Here is a 21,739-nt window from a genome sequence, read left to right as displayed (position 1 = left end):
TCTAGACTGTAAACCCACGGTGGGCAGGGAATGTATCTATCAACTCTGTTATATTGTAGTCTCCCAAGTACTTAGTACAGTGCTCTGCACACAGTAAGCACTCAAAAGTATCACTAATGGATTAACGTCGGCAAGATTTATTTTAGAAGCATATTAGGGATTGGGCCACGCAGAGAAAATCTACAGTTTTGGAGCTATTCACCATGAATCCAGCCTCCAGGTCTACTCCAGGAATCTTGGCATATCATAATAATAATAACTATGGTACTTGTTAAGCGCTTGCTATATGCCAAGCGCTGTTCTAAGTGCTGGGGTGGCTACAAAATCATTCATTCATTCATTCATTCAATCGTATTTATTGAGCGCTAACTGTGTGCAGAGCACTCTACTAAGCGTTTGGGAAGTGCAATTCAGCAATAGAGACAACCCCTGCCCACAACGGACTGACAGTCTAGAAGGGGAGAGACAGACATCGAAGTAAGTAAACAGGCATCAATAGCATTAATATAAATAAATAGAATTATAGATATATACACATCAAAACAAGTAAACAGGCATTAATGTAAATAAATAGAATTATAGATATGTACATATATACACAAGTGCTTTGGGGCAGGGGGGGAGGGTAGAGCAAAGGGAGCGAGTCGGGGCGATGGGAAGGGGAGGGGGAGCTGAGGAAAAGGGGGGCTTAGTCTAGGAAGGCCTCTTGGAGGAGGAGAGCCTTCAGCAGGGCTTTGAAGGGGGAAGTGTGATTGTTTGGCAGATAAGAGGAGGGAGGGCGTTCCAGGCCAGAGGTAGGACGTGGGCCGGGGGTGGATGGCAGGATAGGCGAGAACGAGGCGCAGGGAGAAGGTTAGCGGCACCAGAGGAGCAGAGTGTGCGGGCTGGGATGTAGAAGAAGAGAAGGTAGGGGGCAAGGCCCTGTCCCAAATGGGGCTCACAGTTAATAATAATAATAATAATAATGTTGGTATTTGTTAAGCATTTACTATGTGCAGAGCACTGTTCTAAGCGCTGGGGTAGATACAGGGTAATCAGGATGTCCCACGTGAGGCTCAGAGTTAATCCCCATTTTACAGATGAGGTCACTGAGGCACAGAGACGTGAAGTGAATTGCCCACAGTCACACAGCTGACAAGTGGCAGAGCCGGGATTTGAACTCATGACCTCTGACTCCCAAGCCCGTGCTCTTTTCACTGAGCCACGCTGCTTCACAGTTGAAGTAGGAGGGAGTAAAATTTAATCCCCATGTTACGGATGAGGAGATTGAGGCACAGAGATTTGCCCAAGGTCACACAGCAGACCAGTGGCAGAACTGGGATTAGAATCCTCCTGTCTGACACATTACATTTCACCCTTGGTCTCACCCATTTCTGCTGTGCGGGGAGGTCATGGGACAGTCTACAGTGCCCTTGCAGGCTGGAAATGAGTTGAGAGGAACAGTACTAGACGCCCCGGTATGACCAGACGGCAGCAGCCACAGATTCCTTGGCCAATTTGGAGGCACGGCCCAATTTTGTTGGAGAAACACTGGTCTACAGAATAACTTTCTTCAGATAAGACAAGGTGGGTCAAATACAAAAGCATATGAATGTCTGCAAAAATACACAAGCATGGGTTGGAATATGAGAATACCCGGGTGGAGAAGCAATGCAACGAAATGTCTCATGGAAAGACACAGATCAAAAATTCTTCCATCACCCTTCAAATGGCAGCTGGTTAGGTAGAAGGCGCACCGAGCTGGAATCAAGAGATTGGGGTTCCAGCTCTGTAAATGAGTAGATGCATGCATGATCTTGATCGAGTTTCTGGATCTTTCTATGCTTCAACTTTTCCATCTGGAAAATGGGGACAACGCCACCTGCCCTTTCTACCGCTTAGAGATGTTTTATGGACAAAAACACAGAGACGAAAAATTAAAAGTTAAGAAGTACACTGAGTTCGGTTAAAGCATATGTGGACAGTATCATTGGTCACAATGGAGGATTTGGGGGAAGAAAAAAAAAAGTTTCAAAATGTATATGCTGAATTGCCTGGTGCAAAAATTAAGGCTACATGTAAAATCACGGGAAAAGGTGAAAAATGTCTCAAAAGGATGTAAGTGAAAGGGTTAGGATTAGGTGGTACTTTGAATACTTGGTGTTTATATTGGTGGAAGGTTGAAACTAAAACTGAAGTAGAAAATAAAGATGGAGAAGCAGAGTGGCCTAGTGGAAAGAATATGAGCCTGGGAGTCAGGGGACCTGGGTTCTAATCCAGGCTCTGCCACTTGCCTGTTGTGTGACCTTGAGCAGGTCACTTCGCTTCTTTGTGCCTCAGTTTTTTATCTGTAAAATGGGGATTAAGTAGCTGTCCTCACTCCTACTTAGCCTGTGAGCCTCATGTGGGACAGGAACTGCATTTGACCTGCTTATCTTGAATCTACCTTGCTTGGCGCTCTGTCATACATAGCAAGTACTTAACAGCTACCATAATTAAATTAATTATTGAGTAAGAAGAGAGCCGCCTGTGGAAAATGTGCGTGCTGAACAGAGTTCAGTTAATCCAACAGTTTCTAATCCTGGGTTTTTAATGCATAAATTATTTATGGATATTACCAAACAGGTGTGGGCGCATTAAGATGATTTCTCACTGCTTTAAACAAGTCTAACATCGTAGAGAGGCATCTTACATCGCTATTACACATCAAAGGAGAGATGTTCAATATAGCATTTGAAATACAGAATATTTTAGAATCAAGATCAATGAAACAGATGAAAAAGGAGAAATATATAACACATGAATTTTAAAAATAACGTGAATTTCTTTTAAAAATCAAATGACTAGGTGCCATACGCAAGATAAATTTAAACGTATTTATGTTATATGCAAATAACTTAGTTCTACCATATTTTCACGAGGTATTTCGATAGACCATTATAAGAAAATTAGGGAATATCTGTCCAGTGTCATGGGCCCATTGGCTACAGCATGGCCTTCTCCCTCCCTTCTGTGTCACCTATGCACTTGGATCTGTATCCTTTAAAGCACTTGATATTCACTCCACCCTCAGCCCCAAAGCAATTACGTAAATATTTGTAATTTATTTTGTCTGTCTCGCCTGCTAGACTGTAAACTCCTTGTGGGCAGGGAACATGCCTACCAGCACTTAGAATAACAACAATAAGAAGTGGTATTTCTTAAGCGCTTACTAAGTGCCAAGCACTATACTAAGCACGGGGGTAGATACTAGATCATCGGGTCCCGCGGCTCACAATCTAAGTAGGTGGGAGAATAGTTAATGAATCCCCATTCTGCAGATGAGGGAACTGAGGCACAGAAAAGTTAAGTGACTCGCCCAAGGCCACACAGATAAGTGGCGGAGCTGGGTTCAGACCCCAGTTCCTCGGACTCCCAGGCCTGTGTCCTTCCCACTAGGCCGTGCTGCTTCTCTTTAGTAATGTACTCCCCTGAACGCTCAATAAATACCACCGATTGACTGACACCACGGTGTCAGAAGAAACGGCTTGTGCACATGAATGGATTGTGTATGTGTGCACGCATTCAGCGTCAAAAGGGGAAAGTACTGTAGCAGGACTATTCCTTAATGCAGGATTTTGCAAGAACACGACCTTTTTAAACAGAGTCAACTGTCAATCACTATAACGGAGAAGGAAAAGCGGCACAAAGTCTAGAGGCAGCAACTCGAGCCTCAGTCGGCAGCTGGGAGGGGAGGACTAAGATCTGTTTGGGCACCGAGGGGAAGTAGCCCAGTTATCGACGAAACGTACGGAAAACCACTGTCGCAGACCACGGGTCCCAATACTGCATGAGGACATATAGAAACCACATTTGAGGTTGGTGCAACAGATAATTCACAAAATAGAGTCTAAAGCTGATGTAGTTTGTTGTGAGTTTTGTGCCGGGTTTATATGTGGCCTTGTCTCACCGGGAGTAAGGAAGGTGCTATTATTGTTCCAGGGAATTAAAACCTCAAACACGCTGGACCCGGCCACTACCTGCCCTAATCTGTAGGGTGGCTGGGAAGGGGTAGAAGCAGGAGAGGGGTCTGAACAGCCTTTTCTCTTACAGACAGGAGGATCGAAAGGCCAAGTCGGCATTTCATTAAGCTGTTGTGCAGGTGCAGGCTCCCTGCAGGCCGAGACTCACCTAGCTGCCAGTTCACTCCGCTTGTACGGCCAAACTCCATGGCAGTTCAGAAATCCCCAACCACCATGGGTGCTCAGGGCGGCTTCGGGGGTCTCACTCCAGGTCGCAGGTGAGTTCCAGAAGTCAGCCCACATGAGAGACTAGGGAAATTACAGACTTTTCTCCCCTCACAAAGTTCTGCTAGTCTGGGACCCGAGACTGGAACATGGAGGCATCCGTGTTCCTGGAACATGGAGGGCAGGGCAGAGAGCCAAGGGAGACAGCAACGCGGATGAGTCGGGGGGCCGAGGGAGGGCAGGGCAGGGAATGTGTCTGTTTATTGTGGTATTGTACTCTCCCAAGCGCTTGGTGCAAGGCTCCGCACACGGTTAGCACGCAATAAATCCGATCGGGTGAATTAGACAGAGGCAGGGAAGATATATGTCAACAGGGAACCGCTATCCTGAAGCCTGCTGGGGCAGGTCCCCTAAATCTGCCCTCAACTCCTCACAGTCCTGGGATTCTACCAAGCCACCACAGGGTTCGGGAAGTTCAGTGAACGATCGGACACCTCTCCCCACCCTTCCCGGCCACACGCTCGCCCACGCACGCACAATCTGTTTTCTTCTAAATATCAGGCCGTTTCCATTTTGCTCCTTTCTCCCAAGCGACTCTTCATTCATTCATCCATCCATCCATTCAATCGTATTCGAGTGCTCAGGCGCTCGGGGAAACTACAATAATAAACAGTGCCATTCCCTGCCCACCCCGAGCTCACCGTCTAGAGTGGGGGAGCCAGACATCAATACAAATAAACAAAATGACAGATACGTTCGATCGGTGGCATTTATTGAGCGCTTACTATGTGCAGGGCACTGTTTGTTTTCCCCGAAATCGCCTTTATTTGAACTGAACTCATCCTCTCCTCAGGTCACTCGCCTCGGAAGTGCTAACATTCAGAAACTGTGGGGGGTCGATTAACCGCGACTCTTAAATACCAGTTTTCTTCCTCTTCCCTCCCTTTACGAGGCAGAGAAATGAAAGCCGAGCCGCAATGTCCACCTAACGCCAAGGCCTCCCATTTGAAATCCCCGACCGCCTATCGACCCAACCCGCCTCACTCCCCTCTGAATTTATCGCCTGGTATAATCTCTTCCGTTATTCGGTGTGATTTTAACCATACCCGTGAAAAGAGGTATCGGGGTGTGTTAATGAACTAGGAAAGCGGAACCGTATTTGCCGGCTCCGGGTACAGATCTGTTCCGGTGAACGGGGGTCTGAGGATTTTCGTTCGTCTGTCCGGTCCCTTCACAGGGCCGGGCCGTATGTCTACCGCGTAGCCGCCCTCGGGGGTAGGGGTCAGGAGCAGGGCCCTGAAGGAGAAACGCCAAATTCCGTCCGATCCTCGGAGCGCCTCATCATCCTCGCCTCGATGAAAGCCTCCCAGACCGCCTTCCCTTCCGATTCCGCCCGCAACTTTCCGACCCCACCCGATCCCGACCGGGGCGTAGGGAAAAGGGGCCAGGCTCTCTAAACGAGAAGGCGCCGAGACCAGCTTGGGCGGCACGGGGCCAGCGAGCTCGCTTTCAACGTACACTGTTATGTGTAGTTCTGAGCCGGGGGCGTAGGGCTCAGAGATGCCCCCGACTCCCGCCAAATTCTTCTCCATCTTTACCCGGAATCCAATCGAACGCGCGCTCCTAAGGGGCCTAGGGCTCGGCCCGGCTCGGGGCCGGGGGCGGGGCTGGAGGGAGAGGAGGAGCGGCGCGAAACTCTGGGACACTGATGGATGGAGGGCTGGTTGGCTGATTGACAGGGGCCCGGGCGGCTCCCTAAGGGACAGAGAGCGGGGGCTGAGAGAGGACGGGGAGACGGACGGACTCACCGGCCTGGCCCGGGCTGTTTCCGCTTAGGGTTAGGACTAGGGCTCGGGCTCCGCCTCCACCACCTCAGCCGCCACCCTCCCCCGCTTCTGCGCCCGCATTTGAAGCTAGCTAGCTAGCTGCCTGCCTGCCTGCCTGCCTCCCGCCCGCCACCGCCACGCATCAGCCGCCCTCCCTCTCTCTCTCCCTCCCCACCCCACCCCGTCCCCGCGGGCCCCCCGGCCGCAGTCTCGCGGCAGCTCCCCACCCCGTGCCCCAGCGGAGCTCCACGGCGCCGTACGTGCCCCTCCGCGCCCAATGGCGAGCGAGCGTTCCAGCCACGTGACCCGCCGAGCTCTTGGGCCATTTCCACCGGAGCGGGAGGGAGTCGGGCGGATCGCGCAAGGGCGGGGTGGCCGGGCATGTCTGTGCGGGGTTGGAAGTTTTGAAAAAAACACATTTCGAACTGGAATACGTACCGTGTGTTTGTCAGTGTGCATATTGAGATTGGCTGGCTCTCACTGTTTACACATGGAAACTGGGTGTAAGTGTGTACGCGTTCGTCTAAGCCAAACTGCGTGCGTGGCGGAGGAGGGCTGTCCTAGATCTCTGCGGCGCTTCCCGACCCCCAGATCAAAATGCTGGGGCCTTCCATGCAAAATATTAAATTAGGATGTTTTGGCCCAAGCAACTCCATCGCGCGCCCGAACCACACTAGAGTACTGTACCTTGAATTCCGGGAGCCGCATTTAGAATATTGCTCCCCAAAGGCCGGAGGAATGTCCGCTGCGAGGGGCCCCGCTCAGGCGTTTTTTCCACCCCTCCGCGGCGGGGCTCGATCCTAAAATCTTCATGTCGGCCGCGGGATTGGAAGTTGGAGTTCGTAATTACTAATCGGGCCCGATCGCTTTAAAATTAGGCTTGAGTTTCTAAGGCTGATATATTTCTAAAGCTGATGTGTCATAGGTTGCAGCAGCGATAGCGATCGCAAATCGACTTTTCGAATGAGGTTCTATCTACTCTTAGCCATTCTCACAGCGAAGGCGTTTTAAAATAGGTCGTTACCCTTAGCACTTGCCCGGTACGTGCAGTCAACTCTTTGCACTTAGGTAGCGAGCCATTTCTGCCCTTCTACACATTTTCACGATCCAGTTTGGCTTGAACACGATGGAAATTTTAGGGAATGTTCCGTTCTCGGTAGAATACGATTCACGGGTTGTCACAAGAAGATTTAGTGTTGGAAGAAACGTTTGCATACGAGGTATCGGTCACAGGGCCATACTGCTCCACTTCCCGGGCTCTGCCTTGGCCTTTCGGTCCTGGACTTTTTTGTTTTTAGGGTTTTTGCAACTTTTGGCTATTTCCTATGTTAAACCAATGAGTGACACGGGTGCAAAACGTTCTGCTAGTGGCGGACATGAGACTATATTAATTTACACCCCAAAGTCGGCCCCGGTGGTATCTTGGAACCGTCTACTCCCTAACCCATTAATTCCTGTTAAATCAATGCAATTTTTCCATAGCCCGGGGTTCTTCGTGAGCATAACTCTCATATTTTAGCACAGCTGACAGTGTCTCAATTATTATCAGCATTATTCATAATAATAATGTTAATGTCTGTTAAGCGCTTACCACGTTCGTTCATTCAATCGATCGTATTTAGTTGATTTCAAACACCGTACCAAGCACCGAGGTAGATACGAGCTAATCAGGTCAGACGCAGGCCCTGTTCCACACGGGGCTCACAGTCCAAACAGGAGGGAGAACAGGCATTGAATCTCTATTTTACAGATGAGGAAACTGAAGCACAGAGAAGTTAAGTGACTCGCCCAAGGTCACACAGCAGGCAAGCGGGGGAGTCGGCATTAGAACCCAGATCCCCTGAGTCCAAGATCCCTGCCCTTTCCCTTAGGCCACACTTTCTCTACTGAAAATACTCCACTTGCTTATTCACTCATTCATTTTTCCATGCTCTTGCTAGTATCACATGATCTGTTTTTGCTTTGTTTTTCCTCTCCTGCTATTCGTAAATGATTTATGTCTGCCTGCCCTATTAGGTTGTAAGCTCCTCAAGGGCCGGGGCTGTGTCATTTACTTCTGTTGAACTGTCCCAGGCACTTAGTACAGTTCTGTGCCCATAGTTAGATGCTCACTAAACGTGACCGATTGTTACATTGAAGCAAACACCTTAGATGCCATGCCCTGTCATTTAGTCATGGAAAATGTGAACGAACAGCAAATCAATTTAGACTCCTGAGTGTCTTCATCAGGCACTTCTTTTAAAGGTCCTCACTTTCTGTAGAATTCACTTTACAGGAAATTTCTTTGAAATTTGGCATCTCTGCTGAAATACTACTGTAAGAGTCGAAATTTACTGCAGGGAATAAATTAGCCCAATTGACCAGGAAGATCTAGCAAAGGACCATAAACAGGAGGGCCCTTCATAAATATTGGATGATGAACTCACCATGATACGGTGGCTTTCAGAAATTATAATGGTGAGACCAGGGGGCACCCAGGCAGCAACCTCCTGTCAGGGATGCGGGAGGCACATATCACCATAATTGGAAAACAGGAGACCGAGAGATATAAAGCAATGTCTAGATGGAAGCTGAGTTCAGAGTAGGGATGATGTACGGCAGGGATCCTTTCTCTGAATTACACCATCTGCCCAAGAACAAACTAGCCCAAAGGAATTTGGTACAAGAGAAATCCTGGTGGCTGGACAGAATTGAATAGCTTGCATAAGTCTTGGTTTCCCCCCTTTCTGAATAATTTTTTTTTCAATCCAGAAAAGCAGAATTTTATGCAAGAAATCATTTTCCACCCAGCGGGCAAGCTGAAAGAAAATGTCCCAGCCCTACTGATTTAAAAAAAACACACGAGAAACCAAAATCCCAAAATCCAATTCTGTTCCAATTCCTTCTTTCACTCTGAAAGGTGAAAATATTGTGAAACTAGATAAGCAGTGGAGGTTAGGTACGAGGAAGAGGAAACTTAATTATGTACTAGCATCGGAAGGGTAGTCTGACACCTTAGGAGGATTCTCGACAAGAGTCCTGGCCCATAATCACATAGAGACCCACTGACTTCTATAAGCACAACTATACATCAGGTGTTTTGCATAGATGTTTGTTGTTTTTATAAAAAGGAACAGCATGGCCTTATTGGAAAGAACACCGGCCCGGGAGTCAGAGGACCTGGTGTTCTAATCCCGGCTCTGCCACATGTCTGCCGCGTGACCTCGGATCAGTCGCGTTACTTTTCTGTACTTCAGTTTCCTCATCTGTAAATAGGGATTCAATACCTGGTCTCCCTCCTACTTAGACTGTGAGCGCCATGTGACCCAGGGTCTACGTCTGACTTAAATAACTACTATCTACCCCAGCACTTACTTCATTAGATCAAACCTCTGAAGAAGAAATTAGCAGGGGAGAAATCTGTCGATAACTTCCAATATTGCACTGCTATTTCTGTAAACATTTTCAACAATTCCAAGAGTCAGTTTGGAGCTGCTGGGGCTGACATACTCACCTTCATCCGGAGCCATGGCATTTGGTATTTCGAAAACTCTAAATAGCTACAGCCCAGGGCAAAAGTGACCTATGGTGAGTGGCAGCACATATATTCAAACTCAAATCGGTCCTTAGACTACTCACCTCTGCCTTGGAGTAAAACTCACCGAGGAGGGTTGTTCTACAATGGCTCTTTTTTGAGTAACAACATAACTCAGGGGACGGGTCACGGCACAGAGATGCCACTTGTATTCTGGATCTTTCTAAATCAAGCCACATGTCTAAACATTCAATGGCATTTCGATGATTAGAATTATACAAAACTAGGAGGAACTTAGATCACAGGGTCCTCCGGGGCAGGAACCGTGTTTTGTTTTTGCTCCCGTAGTATTCTCCCAAGCACTTAATTCAGTGATATTGCTCAATAAATACCACTGATTGACAGATCGACCTGTCAGGCTTGTTTCTCACAGACAAGTATCCACCTCACGTAAGATGTACACACTAGATAACACATCTGGGGGTGAGAACCCAAAATCAGAATAGTATTTCTGCTTGATTCCATAGAGATCCTTTTTCATTTTGCCTTAATGATATTTAGCAGACCTGTGTCTAACGGTGAAACCCAGACCAATAATAAACCTCAGTCTACAAATTGCTTCATTTAATCCTGTGCTAAAGTTCACTTTATCAAAAGCTGCCGGTAGCTCTGTTAAAGTGCAGCTTTAAGATAAACCACCTCCGAAAATTGTAAGTGCTACAGAAATTGTTAAAACGTACAAAATATCGGGTCAAAATCCGAGTCTTTGGCCCTACTGCACATTTGGTATTCAGACCGGGGAAAATGTAAATGAATATATAAAATCAGAATATCATGAGAAACAGATGAAAGTTGCAAGACAGATTGTACTCAAGCTGCATTTAGCCACAACAGACCAAGTTTGTTTCCAAACAAGTCTATTAATTATATATCCTAAGGAGAAGATTGTTTTGCACACCTCCCTGGTATTGGTGGAAGCCGGAATATCGCGGCCGGGCACTGCAAGGAGAAGAATGAGCTTTTAGGATTCAGCGATCTTTAAGCAGTTGTTTTTGTCCATCAAATACCCAAGATATACCATGATCATAATTCAGGCCAAAACTCTTCAAGTGTTAGATTTTTGGGGGATGGGGGGTGGGTGGGGGGAAAGGTGGAGAGGAAGGACACGACAGAGGGGCCCCCAACTTCGTTTCCAAATTGAAAGTGAATTATTTAGGAGTGCCCCCGTGCAATTCACTTCTCAGGGAGGAAAATCTCGGTCAGAAGAGATGAGCCCCTCGGGGAAGAGACCCTGAAAACGAATTTAACTTCAGGAAGAGAACAAAATATGGAAAGCAGTAGCCCACCTAACCTTCCCCGATGTCACTGGTCACCCCCTGAGATCACCCGCCATCCATGGTGGACGGTGTGCAGGTCACCACTCCCGGAGCAACGACCCAGCTCGCACGCATATGGAGAAATCAAGAAAAATTGAGACATGTGGGGCCATTACTAGAGCAGCATGCGCCACAGTGTGGCAATTGAGCGTAGTGCGCCTCGCTTTGAAATGCAGGAGGGTACGGTCAATAGCTTGTCCATCGTACAGTGGTCCTCTTCAACACGCTCGCCCACCCTGCTACATTTTCCCCATCGGCTGCTTCCTTTTGAAATTCAAAAAAGGCATGCTCTCATTTGGAATGCGAACATCAGAAAATTGTTATAAAACTTCTGCTACAGAGAGGTGAGGGGGAGTTCTGGGTCAGGTTCATTCTACGCATAAAGGCCTAAAGCAATTTCTGAGTTGTAGAGTTGTTTCCCCCGAGTGCTTTGATACCTTTGTATCAGTTGTTACTTCATCACTTCACCACGGTGAAGGCCAAAGTGACTGTGATACCATACGATGGAAACTCCGTCCCCCGTTTTAAAGTTTTTGATAGGTGTCGAGCGTGATGCTTATTGTAACATGACAGATCCATCTTAATAATTGTGATATTTGTTTAAACGCCTACCGTGTCCCCAGCACTGCGCCGAGCCCTGCGGTAGATACAAGGTACTCGGGTCGGACACAGTCCCTGTCCCTCTTGGGGGACGCACTCCGAATAGGAGGGAGAAGATGTACTAAACGCTTGGGAGGGCACGATGAAGTAAGTGGGCGCAATCCCAGCCTAAAAAGAGTTTACAGCCTAGCAGGAGTGGTGAGAATTCCTTCAGTAGTAGCAGACTCAAGTCATATGGCCAATAGAATTACTTTATTGACAAAAATGAAACCATCAGGCATGCTCTCCCCAAAATCTCTGCTGCTCCTGTCCAGTCCCTCCCTCCTCCTGCCCCTGCTTTGACTTTCCCATCTTTCCCAGCAGTATCTCAAGAGGAGATCACCTTCCCCGCAAAATATATCCCCTCCAGCTGCACCTCCAACCCCATCCCTATGCAAACACTTATTAAAACACTTGCCCCCTCCCTTCTTCTGTCTCTGATCGCCATCTTCAACTGTTCACTCTCCAGTGGCTTCTTCTACGCTGCTTTCAAGCAGGCTAAGGTATCCCCTACCCTAAAAAAAAATTCTTCCCTTAACCCCCAGGGCTGCCTCCGGTTATCTCCCCATCTCCTTCCTACCATTCCTCTACAAACACCTTGAGTTGTCTACACTTGCTATCTCCACTTCCTCTCCTCCAATTCTCTCTTTGACCCCTTCCGATCTGGCTTCCACCCCCTTCACTCTGCAGGAATTGCCCTCTCATAGGTCACCGATCTCCTTCTTGCCATATCCAATGGCCTCTACTCCATCCTAATCCTCCTCGACCTCTCAGCTTCCTTCGACACTGTGGAAACACCCTCTTCTCCCAGAAACTTTATCTAACCTTGGCTTCAGTGACAGTCCTTACCTGGTTCTCCTCCTATCTCTATGACCTACCATTCTCATTCTCTTTTGTGGGCTCCTCCTCTACCTCCTCTATCTCCCCCCTAACTGTGGGAGTCCTTCAAGGCTCAGTCCTGGATCCCCTTCTATTCTCCATCTACACCCACTCATTCGCTCCCAAGGCTTCAACTACCATCTCTATGAGAATAATTTCCAAATCTACATCTCCAGTCCTGATCTTTCTCCTTCTGTGCAGCCTCGTATTTCTTACAGACTTCAAGATATCTCTACCTGGATGTCCTGCCCACACCTCAAACTTAACATGTCCGAAACGGAATTCCTCATCTGCCCACTCAAACTTTGTCCTCCCTTTGACTTTCCCATCATTGCAGAAAACAATACTATCCTCCCTGTCTCACAAGGCCATATCTTTGGCATTATCTTCAATTCATCTCTCATTTAACCCACGTAGTCAATCTGTCACCAAATCCTGTCACTTCTACCTTCACAAAATCACTAAAGTCCGCTCTTTCCTCTCCATCCAAACTGCTTTCACGCTGATGCAGGCATTTATCCCATCCGATATTGACTCCTGCATCAGCCTCCTTTTGCTGATCTCCCTGCTTCCTGTCTCTGCCCATTCCAGTCCATACTCCATTCTGCTGCTGCCTCCTTCAAGAGGCCTTCCCTGACTAAATCCTCTTTCCCTTTTCTTCTGTGTCACCCTGACTTGCTTCCTTTTCATCCCCCCTCCCAGCCCCACAGCACTTATGTACATATCTTTAATTTCGTTTATTCATATTAACGTCCGTCACCCCCTCTAGACTGTAAGCTTATTGTGGGCAGGGAATGTGTCTGTTCTAGTGTCATATTGTACTCTCCCAAGCACTAAGTACTGTGCTCTGTACACAGCAAGAGCTCAATAAATTCGATTGACTGCCCGGATCACTTTTCGAAAAAAAAATGTCCAGTCCACACTTCCCCACTCCTTGAGGACCTCCAGTTGTTTCCCATCCATTTCTGCAGCAAACAGGAACTCTTTCCCATCGGCTTTACAGCCCTCAATCACTCTGCCCCCTGCTATCTTACCTCGTTGATTTCCTACTATGACCTTGCACACTCACTTGGCTCCTCTAACACCAACCTTCTCACTGTACCTCGATCTCATCTATGTTACCACCGACCCCTCACCCACGTCCTGCCTCTGGCCTGAAACTTCCACGCCCTTCGTGTCTGACAGGTGATCACTCTCCCCACCTTCAAAGCCTTATTAAAAGCGCATCTTCTCCAAGAGGCCTTCCCCGACTAAGCCCTCCTTTCCCCTATTCCTTCCAACTTCTGCATCACCCTTGCACTTGGATTTGCAGCCTTTATTCAGCACTGCGCCCCCCACATCCCCCCCAGCCTCACAGCACTGCTGGATGTATCCATAATTGATTTATTTCTATTAATGTCTGTCTCCCCTTCTAGACTGTAAGCTCCTTGTAGGTAAGGAACATGTCTACTAATTCCAACACACTGCATCCTCCTAAATGCTTCATACTGTGCTCTGCATAGAGTAAGCACTCGATAAATACAACCTGAAGAAGGTATGTATGATGCAAGTCCAGCAGTGACCATTCAATTGGCCAATGAGCCGATCGTCATCGAGTCAACGAGTGTCCTTTAAAAATGAAAATAAAGAAGAGGCAGGTATTTCCGGGAACCTCCAGGAGCCAGATGGCTCTGCTACATCACACGCCGTTGGCATTACGGTGGTGCGATGGCTCAGAATGACGGCCCTCTCAGTGACAATTTGCAGATAGTGAGACCCTGGCTAGAGTGCAGTGATCACTTTCTTGCCAAACAAGGATTTGGTGATGTATTTTTTAAAAGTTTGAAAGTGTAGTTTCCTCTCCAAGGTATTTTCTAGGCTAAAGCCAAATGGAACCTAATTAAATAATGGTTTCATTGATTAATTCCTAATTTAACCAATTAATATTTATGCAACATTTTGAAGTCATTACTTGAAGGGAGCTGGAAATGGGTAAAAGAGCATATTAGCTGAAGTTCTGGATTCTGTGATTCTGCTCCTGGTGATGAACTTTGCTTAAGTGTCATATCCTCAAAGTAGCAAATACTAGAAAGAAAAAAGTCCAGCTGAGACATGAAAGGTTGCAAACTTGGTTCCTATGAAGTAGAACCCATCCCTTCCAAAATGGGGAAGAAGAATGGTCTAGTGGATAGAGCACGGGGCTGGGAGTCAGAAGGACCTGGGTTCTAATCCTAGCTCCGCCACTTGTGCACTGTGTGACCTTGGATAAGTCACTTAACTACTCTCTGTCTTGGTTACCTCATCTGTAAAATGGGGATTAAGACTGTGAGTCTTATTTGGGACATGAAGTGTGCCCAACTTGATTAGCTTGTATCTGCCCAACCACTTAGTACAGTGTCTGGCACACAGTGAGCGCTTAACAAATTACCATTAAAAAATGTTCATCTGAGAATTGTGCTTCAGCAGAGATTTTGCCTTGCAAATGTACCAAACCATCTGGGGTATGAGGGGAATGGATTCAAATCTATGAACTGACTTATGAGAAGTATTTCAGATTCCAACAGCTACTTTAACAACAAACACAGAAAGACTAACAGGGTCTTGATGGTGAGGAATCACACAACGTTGGCTTTCTTGCATGAGACAGCAAATAAAGGTAGAAACCTAAGGTTCCACCCCAGTCAACATGCCGCTTCATTTTTATTATAGCTTGGCATTGGTATTTATCCATCAATCAAGTTTTTTATGATATTTGTTAAGCACCTATGTGCCAAGCACTGTACTAAGCTTTTCCTCAACTCCCCCTCCTCTCTCCATTGCCCCGACTCGCTTCCTTTGCTCTACTCTGTACTAAGCACTGGGGTAATCAGGTTAGACTCAGTCCATGCCCTACGTGGACTCCCCTCCCCTCCCCATCACTCCAACTTGCCCCTTTGCTCTCCCCGCCAGCCCAAGCACTTGTGTATATATGTACATATCTATAATTCTATTTATTTATATTAATGCCTGTTTACTTGTTCTGACGTGTATATATATATATACCTATAATTCTATTTATTTATATTGATGCTATTGATGCCTGTTTACTTTTGTTTTGATGTCTGTCTCCCCCCTTCTAGACCGTGAGCCCGTTGTGGGCAGGTATTGTCTCTTTTTGTTGCTGAATTGTATTTTCCAAGCACTTAGGACAGTGCTCTGCACACAGTGAGCACTCAATAAATACGATTGAATGAATGAATGAACCCTTATTTTACAGATGAGGTAACTGAGGCACAGAGAAGTTAGGTGACCTGCCCAAGGTCCCACAGCAGACAGAGCTGGCAGAGCTGGGATTAGAACCCAGATCCTTCTGACTCCCAGGCCTGTGCTCTATTTACTAAGCCACATTGCTTCTCCTTGGTATCAGTGGTATGAATAGAGTGCTAACTGTGTGCAGAATACTGGACTAGTGCTTGGGAGTGTACAGTATAACAGAAATGGTACACACATTCCCTGCCCAGAGAAGCTTAAGTCTAGAAGGGGAGGCAGACAAGAAAATAGATTATGGATTTGTACGTAACAGCTGCGGGGCTGAGGGTTGGCTAGATATACAATTCTACAATCCCTACAATCCCACTCCCCTCTCAGGATCACACCTGGAGAGTTTCCAGTACCCTACCAGTCTTGGCTATGGGAGGAAGAGTCAAGCAAAGGCATACCCATTCCATCCCTAGCTTGGGCAGTGGCTAGCGAGTGAAAGGCAATCGGTTACAAGTCAAAACTCACCTATGCTGGGCGGCAGCGGTGCAGGAGAGAGTCGAGGGCATAGACTCAGGTTTACTACATGGAAGAAGGCAGTGGCAAACCACTTCCGTATTTTTACCAAGAAAAATCTATGGATACACTACCGGAACGATTGCAGACAGAGGTGGGGCGTTCTGGGAGAGATGTGGAATCGCTACGGGTCGGAAACGACTCGACAGCATAAGACAAGACAAGACAATCCCGCTCTTTTACATGTGGGTCCATACTCATCCCTCACAAAACTTCATACATCTCCGCATGTGCTACGTTCATATTCAGGCCTTTGAAACTCCTCCGGAACATGCTATCTCTTATTTCATAAAGAATAATACCATCTACACATCTGCAATAGTCCTCAGGTTCTAATCTAAATCACTTGAACCTCCTTTTGTCCTGCATCCCTCTAACTAATAAGGCCATCATGTTCTGGAAATTCCAAAGCTTTAGCTCTCATGCTACAATAAGGAAATATTGGTGGATTGTCTAGGGAAGCCACTCTAACTAGTTTAATTCATTCATTCACAGGGGGATGGAGTCTCCCCTCCAAAATCACAAGTGAACCTCAGTTCCATCACATCTGAAGTGCTCACGTGGTCTACGGGGGCCAAGGTGTGAGGCACATAGCCAACCATAGGTCATGCATGTGAAGGTAGACCTTCATGGAGCAGAGTTTAAAATGAGCTTTGGCCTAGCACATTTCTCTTTTGCTATCGCAATGTGTTTGTCCCCAAAAGACAGAATAGCCGAAGATCAGATCCGATGCCAGGAGGACCTGTCTCGTACCACGAGGTCCCATTAATCAATCAATCGATCGTATCTATTGAATGCTTACCTTGTTCAGAGCACTGTACTAAGTGCTTGTGCTAATACCAGTACTAGTACCATGTACTAGTGTCAGGGGAGCAGATTTGAGGGAAGTAACACGGCGCAGCAGATAGAGCACGGGCCTGGGAGTCAGAAGGTCATGGGTTCTACTACCGGCTCTGCCACTTGCCTGCTATGTGACCTTGGGCAAGTCGCTTCACTTCTCTGTGCCTCAGTTACCTCATCTGTAAAAGAGGGATCGAGGCTGTGAGACAGGGACTGTGTGCAACCCAATTTGCTTGTATCCACCCTAGTGCTTAGGACAGTGCCTGGCACATAATAAGTACTTAATGAATACCATTGAGGAAAAAAAAGTACCGTATTAAGTCCTGTGGTAGATACAATATCATCAGGTCCCATGATGATGATAATGGTATTTCTTAAGTGCCTACTATGTGCCAAGCAGTGTTCTAAGCGCTGGGGTAGTTACAAGGTAATCAGGTTGTCCCACTTGGGGCTTACAGTCTTAATCCCCATTTTACAGATGAGGTAACTGAGGCCCAGAGAGTTAAGTGACTTGCCCAAGGTCGCACAGCAGACAAGTGGTGGAGCTGGGATTAGAACCCACCTCCTCTGACTCCCAAGCCCATGCCATTTCCACTAAGCCATGCTGCTTCTCTAAAGCAGCAAGTCCCACGTGGGGCTTACAATGTAAGAGCCGGGAGAACTGGTTTTGAATCTCCATTTTACAGAGAAGTTAAATGAGAAGTTAAATGAGAAGTCAGTACTCATCTAAGGTCACACACAATGGGCAAGTAGCAGGGTGGGCATTAGAAGCCAGGTGGAGAAATAGCATGGCCCAGTGGAAAGAACATGAGCCTGAGGGGCAGAGGACCTGGCTTCTAATCCCAGCTCAACCACATAGCTTTTGTTTGACTTTGGGCAAGTCACTTCACTTCTCTGTGCCTCAGTTCCCTCTTCTGAAAAAATGGGCATTCAATCCCTGTTCTCTCTCCTTCTTAGGCTGTGAGCCACATGTGGGACCTGATTATCTTGCATCTACCCCAGTGCTTAGTGCAGTCATTGGCAAATAGTAAGCGCTTAACATATACCACAATTATTCTTATTATTACGTCCACTGACTCCCAGGCCGATGCTCTTTCCACTAGACCACGCTGCTTCTCTAGTGCCAAAGCTGTACCTTGGCACCTTCATCCACAAGGCAGTTGCCTTGGTAACCACTGCACCTACATTGCCCCTTCCTAACTACAGAAATCAGGGATTGCCAGTAAAAATTTGTACTTTGCAGATGTAATTTAGTGCTTCCTTTTAGCATCATAGGCACCATGACAGCCTAGGGTTGGAAATTATTGAAAAGTAAAAGGAGTAAGAAACCCAGAGGTAAAGAACGCTAGCATAGTATGCAAGCTCTTCAAAGACAGCAACTGTGTCTTATCCTTCCTGTATTCTCCCAAGTGCCTAGTATAATGCTCTCTGGCTAGTACAGTGTTTGGAAAGCTGGAACATTGGCTCTGGAAGGAAAGAAGAGTCAATCTGAAGATGAATGATCAAATTTTGCCAACCCAACGGCTTATCAACCAGTTGGACCAATTCCATCCATCCTGCCGGAGGTGGGTTACTGGCATAAAATGGCAAGACCTTATCCTGAACACTGAAGTCCTGTGAATCTGTGGGATCCTCCACCCTCCCTCCTCATATCAGACAGATAATTGCTCTCTCCCACTTCAAAGGCTTATTGAAGGCCCATCTCCTCCAGGAAGCCTTCCCTGACTGAATTAAGCCTTCTTAATTCCCATTATAAAGATGAGGTAACTGAGGCACAGGGCTTGGCACCTAGTAAGTGCTTAACAAATGGTCATGGGGGTCTAACTTCGGCTCTGCCACTTGTCAGCTGTGTGACCTTGGGCACATCACTTAACTTCTCCGTGCCTCAGTTACCTCATCTGTAAAATGGGGATGAAGACTGTAAGCCCCACATGGGACAATGTGATAACCTTATATCTACCCCAGCGCTTAAAACAGTGCTTGGCACATAGTAATCGCTTAACAAATACCAACATTATTAAATAGCACAATCACTATTATCATTATTATTATGCTGTGTTCATTTAGGTCATAAATAGTTCCTTCATGTAAAAAAGCTTCAAACTCACTTAGAATGTGCTGCACCCCTGCATGCCTACTTGACTGATGCATTCCTTGCCCATGACTGACTGGGAGGGAAGAGAAAATGTGCACTTGATGCTGCCCAAGCCACTGGAAATGTGATCAATTCCTCTGCTCAGGTTCTTGGTCTTGAGATATCAGGACTAAGGCTCATCCATAGTTTCTGATGGAAGACTCTACTTCTTATCTAATCCATTATCACATCCCCACACTTTTTTAACACTTTTAAATGGCATCTTCCAACCAGGGAGACCCAGGGTAGTTCACTGAAGAAGCTGAAAAGACAACCAGTTGCCAAATCGAACTGGTCTAGTTCTTTGGATTCAACTTCTGGGCTGGAGTCACTCCTTCAGATGTGGCTCCCTGAGGAGGTGATTCAGCAGATAAGAGTGTGTCAGGATCACTGCACATCAGATGGGAGTGGGGAAGGGAGAGAGGCTTAACAATCTTTCTCTCAGAGCCTCAAGGGGATCTTTTGGTAATTGCCCAGGTTGACACCTGGATGGGGGCTAGTGATGCCATCTAGCCAAAACTCCCTTTGGCCTATAAATGGAAGCAAGTGAACAGGGCCTTGGCTTTAAGACCCAATTGCAGAAAGATGTTGGAACAAGCCCTTCTTCATCATTTTCAGGTTGGATGCTCTGAGCACTGTTTAGCTTTCGGTACCTGAAGGTTTACAGTCCTGCCATTTTCCATGGCTTATTTGAGTCTCTTACCAGGAGACACAAGGGGTTACATTTTTTTGCCATCTGCTGTGCAGAGATCTATCAGCCAGCCCTCCCATCCACGCCCCCCCCCCCCACATTAATGTTAATGGGAAGCACACAACCAGTTGTGAATATTGAGTCGATGGTGCTGACTCCCTATGCCAGACAGCTGGTGTTTACTGCCAGAATCTTTTCACACACTCCATATGCATGCCCTGTAACGGGTTTCCCTGTTGGCTCTGGTCTCTTTATGCCACATTTCTGGCTCAGAAGTCAAAAGGCAGCATTGTTTAGCCCAGACAGCGTTTTAAAAAAATCCCAGCACTGAAAATGTTTTGTTCACACTCACACTTATCAAAGCCACCACTCCCTCCCTTCCCCTCCTGCTCCCCTTATCACTAGGGAAAAAGAGCATAAAATGCCCTCCCTGCCCAAAGAACCCCGTTTTTACCACAAAAAATACCTACAGCAACCAAACAAAATGAGAAAGGAAAGGTGAAGCTAAGCTAACTAAGTTTCTTTTAAGTCTATTGCCCGATTACTTTCTGAGGCTGGGTACGAATTGTTTAGATGGCTGCTTTTGAGTAGAACCTTCTGTAACACTTGAGCTTGTGCTCCAGGACAGCTATATTCAAATTTTCTGGGGTGCTGACTACATTCATAAATGAACTTGCCCTGAAGGGTGTTTCATCGAAATGACTAAAAGTAACCAAAAAAATAGTAGCCCTGAATAGTAGAGTTCGGGGCTGATGACTGTGGGTAGGAAGTGGTGCGAGGAGGGAGTGGAGAGGAGGTCGGAGGGAGAGAACTGACGCCAGTGGTGGAGAGCTGCTTTGCATTTTGGGCAGGGCAGGTCTTAGATAGTGCTGTGCTGTGGCTGCGTAGATGGTTCTTCCTAAAACACAGAGCCAGGGCCATCTCTAGGGCAAGGAGGAGAGGGGCAACTGTGTCAGGCCCTGCAGCCTAAGGACCCTACTCCTCCTGGCAAGCAGTACCCTGGACTGTTGTCTCAATGTAGTGGAACACTGGGGCAGGGACAGGGGAAGAGGAAGGTGGTCAGTTATCAGGAAGCATGTAGGAGTGAAAGGCATGTGAGCTCAGTGTGGGCAGGGATTGTCACTGTTTATTGTGGTATTGTACTTTCCTAAGCGCTTAGTACAGTGCTCTGCACACAGTAAGCAGTTAATAAATACGATTGAATGAATGAATGAATGAATTGTATATGGAGGGGCGCCCTCTAGAGGACAAGAAAGTTCTTGGAGGAGGCGGCCGATACAATAATCTGAAAAAAATCTCCAGGGACCTAATCATCGTCGATGGGCTTCACTGAGCGCTTACTATGTACAGACCACTTGTGCTAAGCGCTTGGAACAGTACAATAAAATAGAGTTGGTCGACACATTCCATTGCTCACTAGGAGCAGGAGGGAGAGATTTGAGAGCAGAATTTCTGCCCTGCAGCAGGTGAGCAGCCCTAAGCCCCTGGACCCTGCAAGAAGCTTCGCCGGACTGTTTAAGTCATTTTCAGTAGTCAAAGTGAAGGTGTCCAGCTTGTAAAGGATAAATTTGAATTAGTAAAGCAGTTTTGAATTGGGTATTATAATCTAAGTGCTGGGGTTGGAGCCGATGGGATGCCTGCTTCTGGCCTGGAACATCCTCCTTCATCATAGCCAACAGACAGTGACTCAACCCACCTTTAAAGCCTTATCGAAGGCACATCTCCTCCAAGAGGCCTTCCCTGGCTAAGTCCTCCTTTCCTCTTTTCCAACTCCCTTCTAGGTCGCCTTAACTTGCTCCCTTTATTCATTCCCCCCCTCGCAGCCCCACAGCACGTAAGGGAC

The 21,739-nt window shown here is 47.0% G+C and overlaps 1 protein-coding gene across 2 annotated transcripts in view; it reads right to left on the bottom strand.

Moving 5' to 3' along the window:
• Nucleotides 1–6,809, bottom strand: part of PTPDC1 (protein tyrosine phosphatase domain containing 1) — a 111,063-nt gene extending 104,254 nt beyond the window's left edge. The window contains exon 1 of one of the 2 annotated variants that reach the window (XM_007655404.3): nucleotides 6,719–6,809. Coding sequence is in view for 1 of the 2 variants with exons in the window: in XM_029050878.2 (XP_028906711.1) it covers nucleotides 4,150–4,189 (40 nt within the window). In the remaining variant the exon portion in view is untranslated. Of the gene's footprint in view, nucleotides 1–4,149; nucleotides 4,376–6,718 lie in introns of those variants that run through there. The other variant, XM_029050878.2, reaches the window with a different exon arrangement.
• Nucleotides 6,810–21,739: the final 14,930 nt, after the last annotated feature.

The sequence above is a fragment of the Ornithorhynchus anatinus genome, chromosome X1 (assembly GCF_004115215.2).
Source record: "Ornithorhynchus anatinus isolate Pmale09 chromosome X1, mOrnAna1.pri.v4, whole genome shotgun sequence".
In the NCBI taxonomy this organism is placed as follows: domain Eukaryota; kingdom Metazoa; phylum Chordata; class Mammalia; order Monotremata; family Ornithorhynchidae; genus Ornithorhynchus; species Ornithorhynchus anatinus.
The sequence above is the reverse complement of the archived record's forward strand: the minus strand, read 5'-3'. Positions and strand labels throughout refer to the sequence as shown.